The sequence below is a fragment of the Phasianus colchicus genome, chromosome 8 (genome assembly GCF_987193195.1).
Source record: "Phasianus colchicus chromosome 8, bPhaCol1.hap1.1, whole genome shotgun sequence".
NCBI classification, from domain to species: domain Eukaryota; kingdom Metazoa; phylum Chordata; class Aves; order Galliformes; family Phasianidae; genus Phasianus; species Phasianus colchicus.
Window position 1 is genome coordinate 28,501,632 of NC_143443.1, and position 19,261 is coordinate 28,520,892.

Sequence of the window (19,261 nt, forward strand, 5' to 3'; positions counted from 1 at the left end):
CCAAGGAACGCTGAAACGCAGCTGGGACGGGCAGCCAGGGCTGCTCCTCGCGGTGAGGGGTACCGAGCGACACGTGCAAACCCGGAAACCTCTGCCGCAGAGCAGGCGGACAGCGGGAGGGGAGCCCAGACCGGCAGGCCCCGAGGCGGCCCAGCCGCACGGCAATTCCAGAGGGCAGCGGCAGCGCCGAGGCCGGCGGGCAGGGGCAGAGCGGGGCGGGGAGGGGCTGCGAGCCGGGGGTGGCGGCCCCTGCAGGCCGCGCCGGGGCGGGCACCCGGAGCCTCGGCAGCCGCAGCCCGGCGGTGTCAGCGCCACGGCGTCCGCCGCCGAGCGAGAGGCAGAGCCGGCGGCCGTCCGCCCGCCCTCCCGATCCCCGCGGCCGGGACCCCGCATGCAGCCCTCACCCTGGAGCGGCGGCGGCGGATCGAGGAGCTTTCGCGGTCCTCCCGGCAGCGGCTGCTGCAGTCGCGGGACAGGATGTTCTCCAAGTTCACCTCCATCCTGCAGCACGCCGTGGAGGCGGTAAGGCCGCCGGCGGGCCTCGCCACGCGACGCCGGGGATCCGGGCCGGGCCTAGCCGCCCGCGGGCCGCGCCGCGCCGGAGCGGGGGAACGGAGGCCGCCCGCTCGAGCGGGGGCGGCGGGCGCCGGCGGGGAGCGGGCGGCCTGCCGCGGGACCGGGCTGGGGGCGGCGCGGAGCGCCCCGGGCTGAGCGCTGCGGCCGTGCCGCGCTGCGAGCTGCTGAGCGGGGCGCGGGGTGCCGCCGGGGCGTTCCTGCGTAGGGGATGGAAAAGGAGGAGAATTCGGGAAACTCCTCCGGAGCTTTTTGTTGAGGCCTGCGAGCCCTAGCTAGCCGTCCGCGGGGCTTTTGTGTGATGTAGGCGCGTCCGCCGGGCGCCTCCTTGTTACCGGTGTCTTATTTTAATTGCGTGGGGATAGAGAACGCGAGCTGGGGTGGTCGGCGGTTGTGCGTGCTTTAATTCCATTTCTTGGCGACCAAAACGTCTCTGCACGGAAGGGAGCGGAGCAGCGGGGCCTGTCGCTGCTGCTGCCGTGGCTGCAGGCCGCGTTGCTGCTGTTATCCGGAGCCCCGCGCTGCTTCCTGCGCTCCGGTCCGGCTCTGCGGGCAGCTGGGGCCGGGCGGTGGGGCCTATGGCTGCCGGCTGTGGGTTTGGGGTGAGCCGGGGCACCTACGGAGCTGAGCGTGGAGGGAGGAGTTGTCGGCTGGGTGTTAAACCTGGCAGTCAGACGCTGATGGAGGTGATGAAGAAAAGTTCCGGATGGTTGAAAAGAAAAAAGCCTGCATGGTAAATCACGTCCCGTGTCAGGTGCAACCTCTGTGTGCGACTGCGTTCCTCCATGCTGCAGATACTTTGGGTGAGCTGTACGCCTGCCTGTAGTTCTGCAGCCTTGGGTGGGACTGTTCAGGTGTTAAAATTAAGCATGTGTTAATTAAGTGTGTATTAATAGAGTCTGCTTCCTAGTTTGCTCTGTTGCAGATGCAATTGGGGATAAATGTAACGATGGAAGTATTTATTTGGAAACATGGTACGATCGCAAATGAATACCTTCAATAAGTAGTGCCTTCCTTGGAAGATGGACAGAAATGTGCAGCTGCCTAGCTAAAGAAATCTGGTTAGGGTGAGCTCTGCCATGTTTTGTATAAGCACAGAAGAATAAGTGATGCAGGAGTGGAGGATCGGGCTTACCAATTCAAGTAATTCAACTCATAAGAGGTATTCCTGGAAGAATTACTGATTCTGCACAAAAGGGCAAGAACTGCATTTATATCAGATTTATAAAATACTAGGAAAGATCAGTTACTTAATTGGGAAAAGAGTTAATATGGAACAGACCCTTAAATTAAACAAAGACAGGAGCAGGTTGGTGAACACCACTTTGCAGGTGACCGCTGTGAATAAACATTCTACATGGCCTTGCTCAAAGGTGTTGTCCCTTTGAGGGTTGCCTCATCCTGCTAACACCACTGTGACAGAGCTCCCACTAATAAACGCTGTGTGTTTCCAGGATTGTGACAAATATCTGGCACTGCACAAGGCATGAAAGGTGGAATCACAAAAGCAGGAGTGCTTTTTTAGTTTATCTAAGAAGTTTGTCCCAATGATTCGAGCACAGAGCTGAGAAGTAGAAACTTATAACACTTTGGGGTCTGACTGTGGCTCAGCAACAGAGGTGTTAACTGAAGATGTACATTCTGAGAGGATTTGGGTGCTTACCTCCTGGAGAAAATTTGGCTGCAGTTGAACAGTTTTCAGCAGAGTTGGTCACTTAAATATGCTTGAAGAAGCACTGAGGCTCAGCTTTCATTGATGGGATCTCTTTACATCAAAATTGTTCAGGTAGCCCTTCTTCCCATCATTTCTCTTGTACATCACTGACATAAAGCTCCTCTCCTGCCAGAGCCTACAGGCTTTAGACATGTGTTTAAATAGCAGGAGTTTCTGTGCTGTTAGGTAATAGTTGTTATCTTATCCTCAATTTGCCATCTCTCCAAACTATGAAAGGCATTCCAAAGGTTGACGGTGTAATATGCGTGGAGTATTTGCCTGTTGCTTGTTGTGAGTGTACTGCTCTTTTATTGATTGCCTTCATGGCAGGACTGTGATGAGGCATAAGTGAGAGACCAGTTGCTTTTTATTAAGGTGTTTTGCTTCTGTGCAGCATCTGGATGAGTAACCACCATTGTGACACTGTCCTGACAGCAGCAGCTGTAGGTTGGGTTGGGTTTGTTGGTAAGAGAGGTGGAGGAGACTGCAGTCTTTGTTCTGCAGAGCAGAATATAAATGTTCTTACTTTATGGGGTTAGTATTACTGAATCTCAGGCAGTTTCTGTATGTGCCCTCCTCAGGATGTTTTCCATTAATTTGATATTACTGATACACTTTTATCCCCAAATTACTTTAGGAATTCTGTATTCTCTGGAAGATACAAACTGTACAGTAACAAAGCTGCAAGTTAGGCTTCTTTTTTTCTCGTGTTCTTCATTTGTGTTTCCAGAAAGCAAATACCATGTCTGCACAGTGCTTGCCTGGTATGATTTGAGCTCTCGTGAGATGTTTCATGCTAATAGTGAAGTTGAGGGGATATGTTGAAGCTGTGCACGTCGAGCAGGAACATTATGATTTTAATTGTTTCAAATTTTGTAGTTTACAAACAAAGAAGACAATTTTGGTGATTTTGTTGGTCACTTGCTACAGATTACTGCTCCAAAATTGTTAACTGCATAACTACTGAGAACAAAATTCGTTTTTCTTGAGACCATTTCATGTAATAAGCTCACATTGCTGCTTGTTTTAATATTGTGCTACTGTTAACAAATTGTAATGGCAAAATTGAATGCATGGCTTGCAAGCGTGTGCAGTCTTAATTTTATATTTAAAAGCAGTGACCGTTACAAATTCAGTGCATTCATCAACTGAAGAAATAAAACAAACATTCAAGCATTAGTCTTTTTTCAGATTTTCCCACAGGGCAAACATTCAGAATGGTAAAGCAGGAAAATGGAAGAAAAAAATCAAGTGACTGTTGTGTTTTCTGTGTTTCAGTCGAGGAAGTGAGCATGCACTTCCCTTTGCTTCTCTTTGTCCCAGCTTCTGCTTTCACTTTGCTTCCCCTCTGACCGGCCAGCAGCTGTTATTCTTTCATGCAGTGTTTTCTTATCTTTGCCAACTTGTCCAAAAGATACTGAGAGATGTCACCAATTTCACTTCTTCCTGTTGTTTTTTTTTTTTTTATGTGTGTGTTGAAATGCACTTCTGAGAAGTGTACATGAAAACGACAATCATGGTTTTTAAATGCACAGAGAAGTTGCTGTGATATACTGAATATTTATAGATTTCTTTGTTCTTGACTTTATTGTGCTTTCTCCTGCATTACCACTAATTCTGTATACTTTTGAAAGCTTAGTGGAATTGTATTTTGGACAGATTTTGTAACCAGAAGGCTGTAGCTTGGTTGAAGCTCCCCAGTTCTGAGAACAGCACTTTCTCTGCAAGGAGTAGGGATTGATCATGACTAACGTATTGTCACCAGAACGATAGGGCAGCATGTGCTAAGTTTAGCTGCTCAATGAGAACGCTCATTCAGTCACTCCCAGGAAGCTTGTCCGCTGGAGTCGGGCACCAGATGGAATAGCTAATGGGCATCTGCTCTCATGGGCTGCTTTTTGGGAGTGCTCAGCGAGTGCTGGCCGTTTAGATTACCAACAACACCCACACTCCAGCCTTTGAGATGTTTTTTCCCACAGGGGATTTTTCACTGGGATTAGGAATCAATAGCTAAAAATTGTTAAGAATGTAAGTAACTGCATTAATATAACTGCAACAAATAACTATTTTTAAAATAACTCCTAATTAGACAAATAGCAGTAATTAAAAGTCTTCGCAGTGAATTTTGTTTAGCTTCAGCATCTTACATGCAAAAGCCTGTACTTTAGAAAGAGATTATTAAGATTGGCAACTGTAGCATATTCAATCTCAGCTGGTAGCAAATAATTCATTGTGGATCAGAACCTACAACTTCATCCTAGATTTACCTGACCAAGAAGGGTCAGGCACATCAGCCAAGTATTTGGGCGCTTGCATTTTTCCAGTGCTTTCCAGTGCTGGGCTTTGTCTGTGTATGAGTTGAGATAGTAGTTTTTGCCTTTACTTTATCTTTGTATCTGAGTAACTAAGAAAAGAGATATATATTTTTTTTTCTTTTTTCATTTATTTGGCAGTGAGACGCTTCTCTCTGAGTAATACATAGCTCTAATAGAGTTACATTTCTCTTAAATATGCCCTGAAATAGCTGTGCTGTAAAAGGCATGTTTTTCTAGGTCCATCCTGAGTAGGAAGAGCAATTTGGGGGTAGGAGGATTAAGATGCTTTAATCAAACATGTATCAGAATGGAAACTCATTAGCAGGAAATAGGCATGTATATGCAGTGGGGATCCCTCCAGCACCTGGCGCTGCACACGCAGCGGGTGGCTTGTGTGTGCACCTCAATTTGACACTCATCTGTGACATCACCAGGTGCTTCAATTAAATAGGGCAGGACCTGTCCCTGAATTACCTCTTTCTCTCTGAGTTCTGACCCTTGAGGTGTTTGTTGAGGGAGAGGATGTCTGAGGTCTCTCTGTGGATAAATTATTGACAGTGCTGGGAAGTGAAAGCAGCCTGTTCCTGGCACTGCTCAGAGGCACTGAGTTCGTCTGGAAGCAGACGAGGCTAGAAGAAGTGGAAAGGAAAATTGCATCAGACAAGGATAAATTTTTAATGTTATCGTGTGTTACTTTGGAAATAGTATGGTCTGAAAAGCCTGCTGTTCCTCAAAAGTGGTCTCTGCTCATTGCCCTAAGCTGAGTTTTTGGCATAGTTTTATTATACAAAATGATCATTGTGTTGCTCAACACAGAGCAGCAAGCATGACGTGTGAGGCCTGAGACAAAACACCTTGTGCTCAGTCTTCAGTTTGTTCAGTTTCTTTTCGATATCATAGTAAATACATAATAAAGCAAACTGGTCTGTGCACTGCAAGGTGTGCGGAGACAGCTGTGCTGCCCTCAGTGCCTGGTTGTGGAAATACGAAAGACTTCATCACTCTCCAGACTATCAGGGAATGGATAAGCAATGTGAATTTGATTGCCTGCTGCCATGTGTGAGGGCACATTTCATCACATGGTACAAGTGCAGATAGTTACCGAGCACCACTGCTTCCTGTATTTCAAAGTCCTGTGTGCAAAGGGTCAGGAAGCATTAGTATCCCACTTTTCTTTAACAAGACTTGGTGTGTGGTTCATATACTCAGGTTTATGTCTTTACCAGTATAAAGCGCCACTAAATTCAAGGGAAAGACTGATATAGAAAACTTGAGGTGCTTTTTCAAAGAGACCAAACCCATACCATGGCTTTGCTCCTGTAGCACGTTCCTTTTCCTGCATGCCAACCGTGCTCATAAATTCCTTCAGAAAAAAAGGAGCTTCTTTTTATTTCAGAAATGAAGGAACACATTTGTTAGGAGACAGAACAGTATCTCACCTCCAAAGGGTGGGTCTGATGTGTACAAAGGAAAAAGATGTAGAAGCTGGGGCTAATTGGAAGAAACTAATCGGTATTTTTAAGAAAGCGGAGGGAAGAAGGAGGACAGCTTATAAGAAGGGAAGATGGCATCAAGAGAAGAAAAAAACATGACTTGAACTATAGGACAAATTTCTGAGTTCTGAATAGCTCAAATTCACTTTGCTTGTGTTGCTTTCAATAGATTTTCTGGGTGTAGAGACATCACTGAGATTGTTAGTGGTGTTCACATCTAGTCAGTATGACATAGGTCTCCATTAGTCTGTAGCAGTTTGATTCCAAAATTCACTTGAATCTCTGCAGAAATGCATTTACTTAATTCCTAACCTATTTTTCCTTTTTCTTTTCCCTGTAGCTTGCACCTTCCCTTCCATTACAAGAAGATTTTGTTTACCACTGGAAGGCAATCACTCATTACTACATAGAGACTTCAGGTAAGAGAAAAAATGCTCTGGTTTTACATCTTTATGTGAAAACTAGAGTTCCCAATTTCAGTGTTGTTAAAAAGATTATGAAAATGAGTCAGGTATTTCATCAAAATATCAAGAATAACAATTATTAACTATAGATATTGTGTACCTCTTTTTATTCCTGAAAATGTGAGCACAAACAGCTGTGGAAGAAAGGTCATTTCCTGACTGTTGCATGGGGAATTGTACCTTTTCATATCTGACCCAATTTCTGCCTTCATGTGTTCTGTTTAAATTAAACAGACAGCTACATACATGTAGTACCTGCTTTTAACCTTTTTATTGTTTGACGTGAGGGATTTTCCTTTTTTTCGAAGATTTTAACAGCAACTTTTGCACAGCAGTTTTGTGGTCATACATTTTACAAGGCTTTTTGGAGTTCTATGTGCTCAGTAATAAATATTTTTTCTTTAGTGTATTATCTTAGTGAAAGGGTTTTTTTTTTTATAATATTAGCTCTGAAAAGTAAGTTTGTGAACAGATTCAGAGAAAAATTTAAATAAAGCTTGTCAGTAGAATCATTGAATCATAGAATGGCTTGAGTTCGAAGGGACCTCAAGGATCTCCAAGTTCCAAACCCCCTGCCACAGGCAGGGCTGCCAGATCAAGTACTAGATCAGGTTGCCCAGGGCCCCATCCATCCTGGCTTTAAACACTATCAGGGATGGGGCATCTATAACTTCTGTGAGCAGCTTGTGCCAGCACCTCACCACTTGCTCGGTAAAAAAACTTCCCTGACATCTGATGGTAATCTCTTTCCCCTTAGTTTAAAACCATTTCTCCTTGTCCTGTCACTGTCTACTAACGTAAAAAGTTCTGCTCTTCTCCATAATCAGTATTCTCATGAAATTACGGCTATAGTTATTTGTTCTTAACCTTTTCTTTGGTTTCCTTCAGCAGATATGCAACGCATCCATTTTCAATTTTTGATTCTAGTTTAGTAGTTTAAAAAGTGAATGCTACCATGCTTTCCTCAAGCTTATTAATTCTGCGTTTCTGTTAGAGTAGCTATGCAGTCTGTGTTTCTGTCTGGGACAGGTGATGTTGTTTATGCCAGTACTTATTCCTGCAAACTGAAATTTGACCCCTGTTCTGAATACTCATCTTTTGGAATGCCATGTGATCTTTCCTAAGGTGGAAATGAGAGTGGTAGAGGAAAACTGATACGATTATGTAGTACAGAATAAAAGCTGACCTATCCCACAGACTTTCAGAAGTCTTGTGAAAAATAAGTTTTCGGTCAGAGGATAGATCTCTGTGCTCTTCTGTGGAAGCAGAATTATCCCTAAGAAACTGCAGCAAACAGTAGGATAATTAGAGGTTGTGGTGGAGACCAAAATCACTCTGATGTGGCAGTTTTCCCTTGTGTTCTTGTTGCCATTTGCATGCGACTGGCAGTTATTTTTAGATGATCACATAAAAAGTAGTTGCAATTTCCCTAGAGGGATATTTGTTCAAGGAGAATTTAGCTGAAGAAAAAAAAAAGCAATATTTGTACACATATGGATGTGCTCTACTGCATGTTAATGCCATCTCCGACTGCCAGTGACGTAAATCCAGAGCTGTATCATGACTTCACTACTTGATCAGTATCTTACCCTTTCCTTTGTGAAATTTAACAGAATGCTGTCTTAATGCAGAAGGTATAAGAGCCAAACCTAAAATTTCATGAAGAATAAACAACATAAAGTCAGGGATGGCTTTGTTGTTGTTATTGTTGGAAAAGCCATTTTATTTATCTAGTTACAAAGGAACTAGTCAGCTGCTAGTTAACTTGATCTGTTTTTCGATTTCAGAATGCTGTGCAGAGAGGAAGTTGTTGAGACAGAATGGATGCTAACTGAAAGATTGTATCTCGCTCTTATTAAGTTTGGTTTCTGGCTGCAAACGTTTTCCTTACTGCATGGTTAATGCATGTTTTGAAATCTCACATTTCACCTTTATCCTAATGCAAGGTTAAATACCTGCCTAATGTATATTTCAGTTTACATTTTCAGATATGAGTCTGAAAACTCAATTTAAGGAATGGTTAAAAACAAAAAAACTTGTTTTTCAGGGCTCTGCGTTTTTTTTTCTATTTAGGTAAGATTTCTTAAAACTGAACATCCAGAACCTCCACATTATTTTCAAAATTTGGTCAAGTAGGTGTTCATATATGTTTTAAAGGTGTATGTCTATCTTGTAGATCATACATATGCATATATAAATTGTGTGATAGCTTCCTACTGTCTGTTTTGTGACTTTTATATAAAATATTCCTTAAATGAGTTACCTATTTTTTAAATCTTTAATTTGGGACTGGACTTAAGACCAGTATTTGCCATTTCTGATTGTACATCTCTTATTTAGATGACAAGGCACCTGTGACTGATACCAACATTCCTTCTCACCTGGAACAGATGCTGGATATTCTAGTTCAAGAAGAAAATGAGAGGGAATCGGGTGAAACGGGGCCATGTATGGAGTATTTGCTACATCACAAGATTTTGGAGACACTTTACACATTAGGAAAAGCTGATGTATGTACTACTCTGCAGAACTGATTATCTTTTGTATGGGCTTGTGACTGTGATAGGGAGTGAAAATCTGCAATAGATGATAGTGTGGGATGCTGCAGGATGCAGTAAATAGCTCTTTGCTTACGTTATCAGTGTATCACAGATAATAAATAGTCTTTCACAAGTGTGATCAAAGTGAGACAACCAGTAAGATGCTGACTAAGGCAGAACACGGATTTATTAATCAGGACTCTGATACTGACTGAAACTAGAAGTAGGAAAACGGTAGAAGTAGGACATCCACAAGACAGCATTTTCCAGCCCTCTGGTTATGTTGGGAGATTTTTGGGTGAAAAGTGCTACATTAAATAACATACCATGTTTCAATTTTCTGAATGTGAGTAGTTACTGCTCAGAAGGACTCCATGTCAGAAACCATTGATTTAAGCTGATCCCGAGACAGCTTGTGCATCTGAATCTTTAACACGATTCCAGCCTATGGCAATGTTGTCTGGTCATTCTCACATGTGCTTTGTGGCACTTGAAATTAACTTCATGGTCTTGGTGCATTTTTGCTGATATCTTTCTTGGCACACTTAGGAACTGAAATACATGGGATTGGATGAATCATAGAGTGTATTAACTTGGCAGCTGTTGTACTAGAACTTCTTGTATCATGGTGCAGATGCGGTTAGAAAAGCATGGTGTGTCCTGATGGAAGGATGAGTAGAGCTCTCTGGTTTCATTTTCACTTTTACACATCATCAGGAGTTTTTAATCTACTTAATTTTATGTGCATAGACAATATAAGTTGCTAGCTGTCTGTACTTAGGATATTTCTTGCTTCTGTAGAACCAAATCTCTACAATTAGTGTTTTTGCACCCCTTGTCCTTTAACCAAGCTATGATGCCTGATACCGATGTGGTGAAAATACAGAATTGCTCAGAAATATGACTTATTTAGCAGTTACAAACTTCACGACAAATCAAGAAGAAATCTAGACTTATGTGAAGCAAGTGATCTGTATCATGTTTCTAAGAGTTGAGAGAAGTAATTTTGCACTTATTTAGATATGCCTGTACAAGCAATTCTTGTACAGCCTGTCTTTATGCTTTGCCACTTGTGGGTTGATACATCTGAAGTAAACACACATTTTGGTGCTTGTAGGATGTTTCAAAGATCTGTATATATATATGTATGAATAATACACTTTCACAGCACTCACTTAGACTTACTGTGTTGCTGTTGATGTGCCCTGATGGTTCACAACTTGTCAATCTCTGTAACAAATTGCTTGACAACTAAGTGATAATTAAGGTTTGATAACCTAGGGATAATTACCTTGGCAGGAGTAGCAGGTTAGGCTTCTTCCTGGCTGCTGCCACACACTCCGTTCACTAATTTCTATTAGTTGAAAACTGTTATTAAGGGTGTGTGTAATGAACCAGGTCAGGGAAATTATGCAGATTAAAATTAATGTATGGAAGTAACAGCTTTTTTTATATTATGTTAGGAGGTGTGAGAATTGGGGGGATTTAGCCAGAAACAAAGGTAAGTACAGGTCCACGTGCCATTGCTTCTGATGGAGATAGGAAAGTACTTTCATGGGACATTATGTATGGGAGGCAGTAGAACGTGGGCATGGGTGTTCTGTAGATACTTATGATTTATATTCTGCTGAATCTCAGGGAAAGCAACAGCTTTTTCTTGTCCTGGAACATCTGTGCATTTATAAATGCTTTATATAAATGCTGTCTAGGGTTAATGGCTCATTAATTTAAAAAACCTTTGGTGGACACTTCAGATGTTTGTATTTTATTATTGTCTATTTGTATGTACTGACTCATTGAATTGCTGGATTTTGTGGCACAGTACCCTAAAAGAAATCTGACCTGTAGGCAATTAATTGAGTTTATTTTCCTCTGTATTGATGGGAATATTTCCTGGAAAGATCGTGGAAGTCTGCACTACAACAGTTAATTGAAAGTATGGATAAATGATTCCTGTTTGAACTTAGTAGTTTTGAATGAAATTGAGAAACATGTGTTTCTCTCTACACTTGTTACATTAGTGTTTGTGTTTATCTGTTTTTGTTCCAGTGTCCTCCAGGAATGAAACAGCAAGTTTTGGCTTTTTACACAAAACTTCTTGGAAGAATACGGCAACCTCTTCTTCCCCACATCAATGTGCATAGGCCAGTGCAGGTACTGTTCAGATTTTTAAGTAAACTGTGTTTTTGTATGACAAATTTCTCTTACCCTGTTTTAGCAAATATCATCTTTTTTTTATTATTATTATTCTCAAGTAAGTTAAACTACTACTTAAGTATAGGATCAGTTTTAACATACTGCCAGTTAGATTCTTGAACTGCAACTGCAGTAGTCATAAACAATAAAGAAATTTTTACAACAGTCTTAAGCCCAGAGTAAACGTTCAACTCAGTAATCACACACCGTCATAGTATGTGTATGGTAAAGAATCCCATCCATGACTCCTAAATAAAGCTGTAACTTCCTTCCTGTCTTAATTGCTCGTTTTTCTGTATGTGACAGAAATTGATCAGGCTGTGTGGTGAAGTTCTGGCAACACCAACAGAAAATGAAGAAATTCAGTTTCTCTGTATAGTATGTGCAAAACTGAAGCAGGATCCGTACCTGGTCAACTTTTTCCTTGAGGTGAGTAAAACAAATCTGACTTTTTCCACATGGTTTTTACATAAGAGTGGGTCATGGTCAAAATCTGTAGAGAGCAGGAGCTAGCATGTTGGACTTCATAGCTTAGTTTTCATTCAGTGTGTGATTGGTTTTTTTTCTGTGATACTAAAAGTCTTTTCTTTCACTTCTAGAGACTCAATATGTCCCATAACTTTTACCTCAGATTTCATTCAGGATTCTCATATACCTGTTTGAGGTTCTTTCCCTTTGAGCCTTTAGAGGGCACTCTCCAAATTGCAAAATCAAGTTTTGTTAGCCCTGGAATTAATAGGTATTGTAATGTAGAGCATTGTGAGGAGGCCTTGAGCTTCCTTGTTATTTTGTCTTCAGCCCAGTGAAGGCTATGTTGCAGATTGCTGAAACCTTGCAGAATGCAAAGTGTTCTGTGAGCTTGGGCTCACATTTGATAGTGACACATATGGTCTAGCTGCAGTGCCAGCTCACAATCTACAATATGGCATTATATTCCATCTGTAAGAAAGCCAAGTATCTTTACTCCCGTCTTGGAACTTAATACATAGCATTGATGAAACCAGAGTGGGAGGACAAAGAATTTATAGAGACTCTCCAATCCCATTTAGAAAGATCATATAAAAGTTTAATTTATTAAAGTATATTTATAAGTTCTTCCTTCTCCCACTTTGATGTTTGCTGCAATGGCACAGTATGTATTAAGTGTGTGATGCATAGCTGAAAAGATGTAGATTTGCTATACTTCAGGAATATTTTACAGATTTTCCTCAAACAACAATCTCTAGCAGCAGAGGCTGATAAACAGCAAGTATCTGTTCTTTCCCATTGAGTATATGAATATCACTTATAAGTCAATTAGTAGAATCCATCTTGAGTTTATTTTTACTTAATTAAACTGTCTCAATTGCCTTTGTATCCACAGTAGTAAAAGTAGTACGAGGGCTGAAGATTCCATGTTCAAACATTGGAGGCATTTAGAAGCAAACTACTAGATACATTACATGCAAAATGTAGTAGAAGTCTAAACCAGGATGGTTTTTGATGTGATTTGTGTAAGTTGTATGGTTGAAAAGAAGAATTAAAACCCTCTTAATAACTTCTCTGCTCAAATAATGGTCCTCAAGTCAAATCAGGGAATGGCAATCATAGAAACTACAAATATTTTGTCAGACATTAGTTATTGTTGTTTTTGATTATAATCTTAAAAGTCTTGGCATAGAAAACCAGGTGATTCCTAATTTCAAAGAGATTCCAGTTTTCTCAAAATGCTGAGTATGAAGTTCTGGCAAGCTGAGGGACATTCCTTGTCACTTTTGCTTCCTTTACAGAATTATTCTAAACGTTGTAGCCAAAAGCAGGTGTCTTTCCTCACTTTTCATAGTTTTTTCCAGATAAGTCTTCTGGGTTGCAGAATTGCCCTCTTTTAGAAGAGGATGTTCTGGTTGTTCTTGTCTGTGCCTCTTAGAGGTGCTGTGGTGTCTTGGTATCTGCTTCTGACCTTCAAATGCATGAAAGGGTAAATTTACAGAACTCTATGTGGCATTTAACTCTCAGATCTCTAACATTTAAGCTGAAAAGCAGATACATCTTTCCAAAACAGTCTGCCTGTATGTCAGTAAGTTTTACTTCCTTCTGTAATTTTTTTCTGATGAGTCTCTGTAGTCATTCATGAACTTAAAGAAAAGGAGTATCTATAGGCCTTTCCCTTTTATGATTCCATATTAAATACCTCACTGTTAGAAAGCTATTTATATTTTAGATCTTTTTCCTATTTTGCTTAACTGACAAGACTATTTGGTGTAACAGTATCTCTTTAAAGATACTTTTAAATACTCTTCAAATATTTCTTTAAAAGTTACTTTTGTTGTGGAAATAAAAACTGCATACCTCATTTTAAAGCCTTTAAAATCCATGTGGTAATTAAAAAAATTTTTTTTTGCTTTAATGTATTCCATTCTTTAAACTGTTTTCCCTGTTCTTATGTAAAGAGAGAGAACATACATAGGGATGTTTGACCTACCTTCTCTATCTGAACCATTATTATATGCTAAACATGTTAAATCATGTTTTTTCCCTTTCATTTCCTCCTAAGTTGGCCCATCTCATCTCACCTTAGAACTGATTGTTCTATACTATGGGAAACTTGCTTTTCTCTTTTCAAATTTCTGCTCTTAAAAACCTCAAATTGTTCTAATATAATATCTATTAAAAAGCTGCACCTTCACGTTATAAAATGAAAACTACTTTCTCTATTCACTTCTGCTATCATTACACAAATTGCCAGGTTTATATTTTTTGCTATAAATTGAGTGGGCATTCATATTAGCTATGCTATCACCTGATTTTTCCACAGAATTCTTTTAAAATCTGCCTGAAGTTAAAGAGTCACACAGTATTACTCACCACAGGTATTGGAACTCAGTAGTTACGTATTAGGAAAACACAAAAGTCTATTTGTATAGTGTCTGCTCTCTGCTGATACTGAGTTCACTTGGAGGAGTGCTTTATCTAGAAAACACTGAGCGTATGTTTTATGTAACCTTTTCTATTAGGTCATTCAGGATCCTGTTTTGCACCTTTGCAGGAGGCAGGTGAGCAGCTAAGCTGCAGAATTGCATGATTAGAAAACAGGAAGCTTAAACACGTGCAAAAGCTCTGCTGATGTGTTGTTGGATGTACAGACTGCTTTGTGTTATTTGCCAATGCAAAAGTAATGAGCTGCAGACAAATTTCTGGGGGCATTTATACATTTTATGTGTGTTAGGTCTCTCATCAGTGCCTGAAGTAATAGGTTGCTGTAAGATAAAGTAAATACTTTACAAAACAGTATCTAATCTTTGAAAGCACTGAGTACTACTTTAGAAGTGCAAACAGTAGTATATAATCCAGGATTTAAAATGCAGTTTCAGGCTCCAGCTCTGCTTGATGTGCAAGAATTGTAGTTCTCATCCAGGTATTCCAATGGCTTGATAACTTATATAGGAGATATTAGAGGAGTTTAGAAGATGCAGTGATACACTAACGTGGCTCAAACAAACCCATTCTGGGTGCTTTGCCGCCTGATGCTTTTCACATTGTTATAAAATCTGTTGAAGGAGTCATTTTTCTTCTGTAGTCAAAAATCATAGAATCACATCCTACTTCTTTTATAGCATGCAGTGTGCTGCTTTTACCACCGGGTTGCCTCTCCAGGGATGTGGTTATATGAGTCTATCATACCATTCAGTACAAATTCTGCATGCAGAATGCACATCAAGTGAACAAGCATTCACAGCAATGCTGTAGTTTGCTGCCTGTCCCTGCTGGTTTGTATGCACTAAACACCATTAACCCCAAATTGTTACTCTTTAAAATTGTTGGTGCTTGAGATGTATTTGTAATAATTTTGGCTTTATCCTAGAGGAGAGAAACCCTTTGGATTAATAAACTCATTGCTGACTTGAAAAATTGTCCTGTGCTGAAGTCTCATTTATAGTTCTGATAAAGCATTATTCAACTGTGCTTTTGACAGAGGAGCACTGAATTTTTGCCATGGTGTAAGTTTTTTCCTGGCCTCTCAGAGCACAAGTTTAAATGCCTCTGTTAGTGCAGGAGATGAATTTATAGCTGTTTTCATGCTAAGTAGAGATAGTTTACAGCATCTAACAGGGTTCACTGTGATCTGTTCCAGTACCTGGTGCCCCCAGTGCTAGCTTACAGCATCTTCTGTCCATTCTATCTTTTAAACATTTTCTTCAACTTCAGAGTACTTTGCTGTCATAAAATGTTTGGTGGTTTTTTTTTTTTTCCCCCATTCTCACTGAATGAGTTATCTCAAGAAGTTTAAAGTGAGTTCCTCTCCAGGTGGAAACAGTGTTTCAGACATTGAATCAATTTGAGACCTTGTCTGGAAAGGGATATTCTGTAGTGTGTGCTAATGTCAAAAGGTACCTCCTGTTGCAAACAATTACTTTCTGTGTGGTTACTGTATCCAGCCTTGTAAAGTACTACTTAAATGCCGATGTAAAAAAAATTGTAGTAGGTTTGTGCTTCAGGATGAACTGCAATTTCAGCTTTTTAATTCCAACAAAATGCTTTGCAGAATAAGTTGAAAGCAATGGCTTCCAAAGAATCAACAAACTTAATCACAGAAGACATGATAAAAGGCCAGGATTCGTTGGCAACAGACACAGGACAGCCCATCCAGCCTGAAGAAACGTCTGGCACTGCTGGAGCGGAGCACGTGGAAAAGGAAGATGAGCTCCCTCAACAGGCAGATGATCTGTCTTTCAGTCTGGATGAACTAAATGTCACATCATCACCTGAGTCCTCCACTGTTTGTCCAAATCAAGACTATAATTTAGTGAATTCTCTACTAAATCTCACCAAGAGTCCGGTGAGTGATTTTATTTTGTGCAGTGCGATAAAATGAAGTCGTTTGGATGTAGTGTGAAATAGGTAGAAGGAATGAAGTTGCACATATGTGCAGTCTGTACTTCAAATATAAAAAGTAAATCAAAGATTTTTGTGACTGCTTTTTGTAAATTGATTATTTCCTTTTACTAGGAATTCATGAGAAATAAATCTTAATGACTGAAAAAGAAATAAAGAAATGTTTTCATTAACTCTGGGGGAATGGAGAGACTGTTGCTTGGGAGATGTTTGCTTCTGGATTTCAAGTGATATTCATTCACTGCCTGATTAATTCTTCCGTGCTTTTCTGCCAGGATGGCCGGATAGCTGTGAAGGCTTGTGAAGGGCTCATGCTCTTGGTGAGCTTGCCAGAACCTGCGGCTGCCAAGTGCCTGACTCAAAGCACTTGTTTATGTGAATTGCTGACAGATAGGCTGGCCAGCCTCTACAGAGCCCTGCCTCAGTCACTGGATCCCTTAGACATTGAAACAGTGGAGGCAATTAACTGGGGGTAAGAATTTTCTTTTTGTATTTAATACCTGAGGTGACTTTACACCCCTTCCTGATGCTCATTTACTGTAGTTACGTAAAAGGTATAAAATGTTTACATCCCTATGCTAGTCTAAAGAGCAGATTTTAGGTACTGTCTTTGGTACACCTGGAACACCTTAGATGTGCAGTGTACTCATTATTTCTGCCATAGAAGTAGATTTGGCTGCCAGTTCATTGCAAAGATCCCTCAGGGGATAAAGTTTTCCACTGAATTACATTGGCAATTTATGGTGATGCTTCTGGAGTCTCAGATACAGATTATTTTTCTGTTCAGATCAAGGATTTAAGAAACATACTCAGACTTTTCACTGTACATGGTGAGCCCTGTATGGTGCAGCAGAGGTCAGGAAGAGCATGCTCTTGTTGCAAAAAGAAGGAAAGAGTTACTGCATAACAGCTTGAAGGAAAGGATAAGTGCTGTTAGCCTAACTGCTTGTCATATTCTTAATATGCTTAAGTGCTTGTGCCCACTCTGCCTTTATGATTAGAAATTACTCATGACCTGTTAGTACACAGACAAAAAATGGGTATTTGCAAAAGAATATTTTGGTTGAAATTCAAAGTTTGAAGGAAAAAAATGGTAACTTTGAATAGTGGGATAAGTAATTATCAAACTGCTTAACCAAAGAACATGGTGAATTTGTAATTCCTTACAGTCTTTAAATGCAATACATGGTTTTTTTTCCTAAAGATACCACCTAGTTCAGGTATAGGCTTTGTCATTTTGGTGGATTTGATTGAGGTCACTTACAGAATAGAGAAGAACAATTGTCTTCGTTTTATGGACTCTGACTACAGGAGTCAGTGATGTTAGTGGGCTGTCTTTCCTGAGAGAGCAGACTAGGTGATCGATATTCCCTGCTGACTTAAGAAATCCTTAACCTTAGTATTTCCACTCTTTGCTGGACATACAGTGTATCCTTTAGAATGCCTTTCTATGTAACAGTAGCACTTCCAGATTGGTAGAGACAGGTAAAACTATTTTATTGTTCATTTCATTGTTAGTACAGCATTAATTATGCTATTAAGTTCAATGAGAATAGAGTTCAATGTTTTTCAAGTGCTTGTAGACTAAATAAATATTTTCCATACATGCTCTAGTTTGGATTCCTATAGCCACAAAGAAGATGCATCTGCTTTTCCAGGAAAAAGAGCGTTGATATCATTTCTTTCATGGTTTGACTACTGTGATCAACTCATCAAAGAAGCACAAAAGGTTTGAAATGTTTACAGATGATACAAATATATTCAGCAAATAAAGAGTTCCAGTTGTTTCTTAGCTTTTGAGTTTAAGACGTGCCATCCTGTATTTTTGTTTCAGATTGCTGCTGTTGCTATGGCAAAAGCTGTGCGGGAACGATTTTTCGTTGATGTTATGGAACCCCAGCTGATGCAAACGTGAGTAGCATCCTACAAAACACAGCAGAGCAAAGTCTAAGACAAGCTCATTTCTTTTTATCAGCTGAAATCCAGTGCGTATCTGACACTAAATTTATTGTTCAGCTCAGAAATTGGAATCCTCACATCAACTGCATTACTGCATCGCATTGTTCGTCAAGTAACTTCAGACGTCCTACTGCAGGAATTAGTTTATTTTGTACTTGGAGAACACAGAGAGCCAGAAACTTTGCCAAACATCAACAGACATCCATTGCGACACAGGTTAATCGAACACTGTGATCATATTTCTGATGAGGTAAGAAGTGGTATTGATATAATGATGTGTGCTGGCCAGCTCTGTCCTGCACAGAGCCTGTAGAAATGTCATCATGAGGTTTTTTTGTATTTGTGTCAGCTAACTGATGAGGAAGAGTTCTGACTGCCACTCCTACAAATTCCCTTCAAAAAGGGAAGGACCAGCTGTTTCTTCTAGCTAGCACATTGCAACAGTTAATAAAGATTATTAGTTTGTCTCCAATGCATATCTATTTGGGCTTGCTCATCTATAAGATTGCCCAAAATTGTTTTCTGTAAATGCATTTTAATTTATGTTATATTATATGTTGCATCACTGTTATTTTCTGTGTTGTGTCTGTTCTGTCATATTAACACAAAGTATGGTTAAAAACAAACTATTTTTTGTATAGACTACCCGAGGTCAGAGAATATACATAGTGCCAATTAAAAAATAATGGAGTAACTTTAAGCACTTCACATACAAAAGACCTTTATAAAATAACTGATTTCAGTAAAATTATTCTTTAGGAGCTGCTTCTTTATTTTTTTTTTCCTCACTTGCACAGTGACAACTATCCTCTGGTATGGAACTGATTATAATACACAGAAAGCTAAGTTGTACTTTGGATGTTTTTTATTACTTTGGCAGATTTTAGAAGAGCTTTTTTGTTTTATAGGAAAAAAATACACGCACATATTGTTTGTCAAATGTATAAACAGGGATGGAGAGTCCACACACCACATTCAGCATGATGATTTCCTTTTTTTTTTTTTTGTAATTTTGCTTCCTTTCACAATCTAAATAAATAGTTGTGATGTTCTGTATACATACAAACAGTGGTGGAAGGCAAACTGCATTAGAACAGGGGTGCATCACTTTGTGTAATTTTTACTTTTTACATTG

The 19,261-nt window shown here is 40.1% G+C and overlaps 1 protein-coding gene across 1 annotated transcript in view; it reads left to right on the forward strand.

Annotated features, from left to right (window-relative positions):
- Positions 1–265: 265 nt before the first annotated feature.
- Positions 266–19,261, forward strand: part of FHIP2A (FHF complex subunit HOOK interacting protein 2A) — a 33,284-nt gene continuing 14,288 nt past the window's right edge. Inside the window, exons 1-10 of the mRNA XM_031597426.2 lie at positions 266–522; positions 6,436–6,514; positions 8,900–9,069; positions 11,149–11,253; positions 11,602–11,724; positions 15,818–16,111; positions 16,443–16,639; positions 17,782–17,896; positions 18,002–18,078; positions 18,184–18,376. Coding sequence (XP_031453286.2) covers positions 478–522; positions 6,436–6,514; positions 8,900–9,069; positions 11,149–11,253; positions 11,602–11,724; positions 15,818–16,111; positions 16,443–16,639; positions 17,782–17,896; positions 18,002–18,078; positions 18,184–18,376 — 1,398 coding nt within the window. The 5' untranslated portion in view covers positions 266–477. The remainder of the gene's footprint in view (positions 523–6,435; positions 6,515–8,899; positions 9,070–11,148; positions 11,254–11,601; positions 11,725–15,817; positions 16,112–16,442; positions 16,640–17,781; positions 17,897–18,001; positions 18,079–18,183; positions 18,377–19,261) is intronic.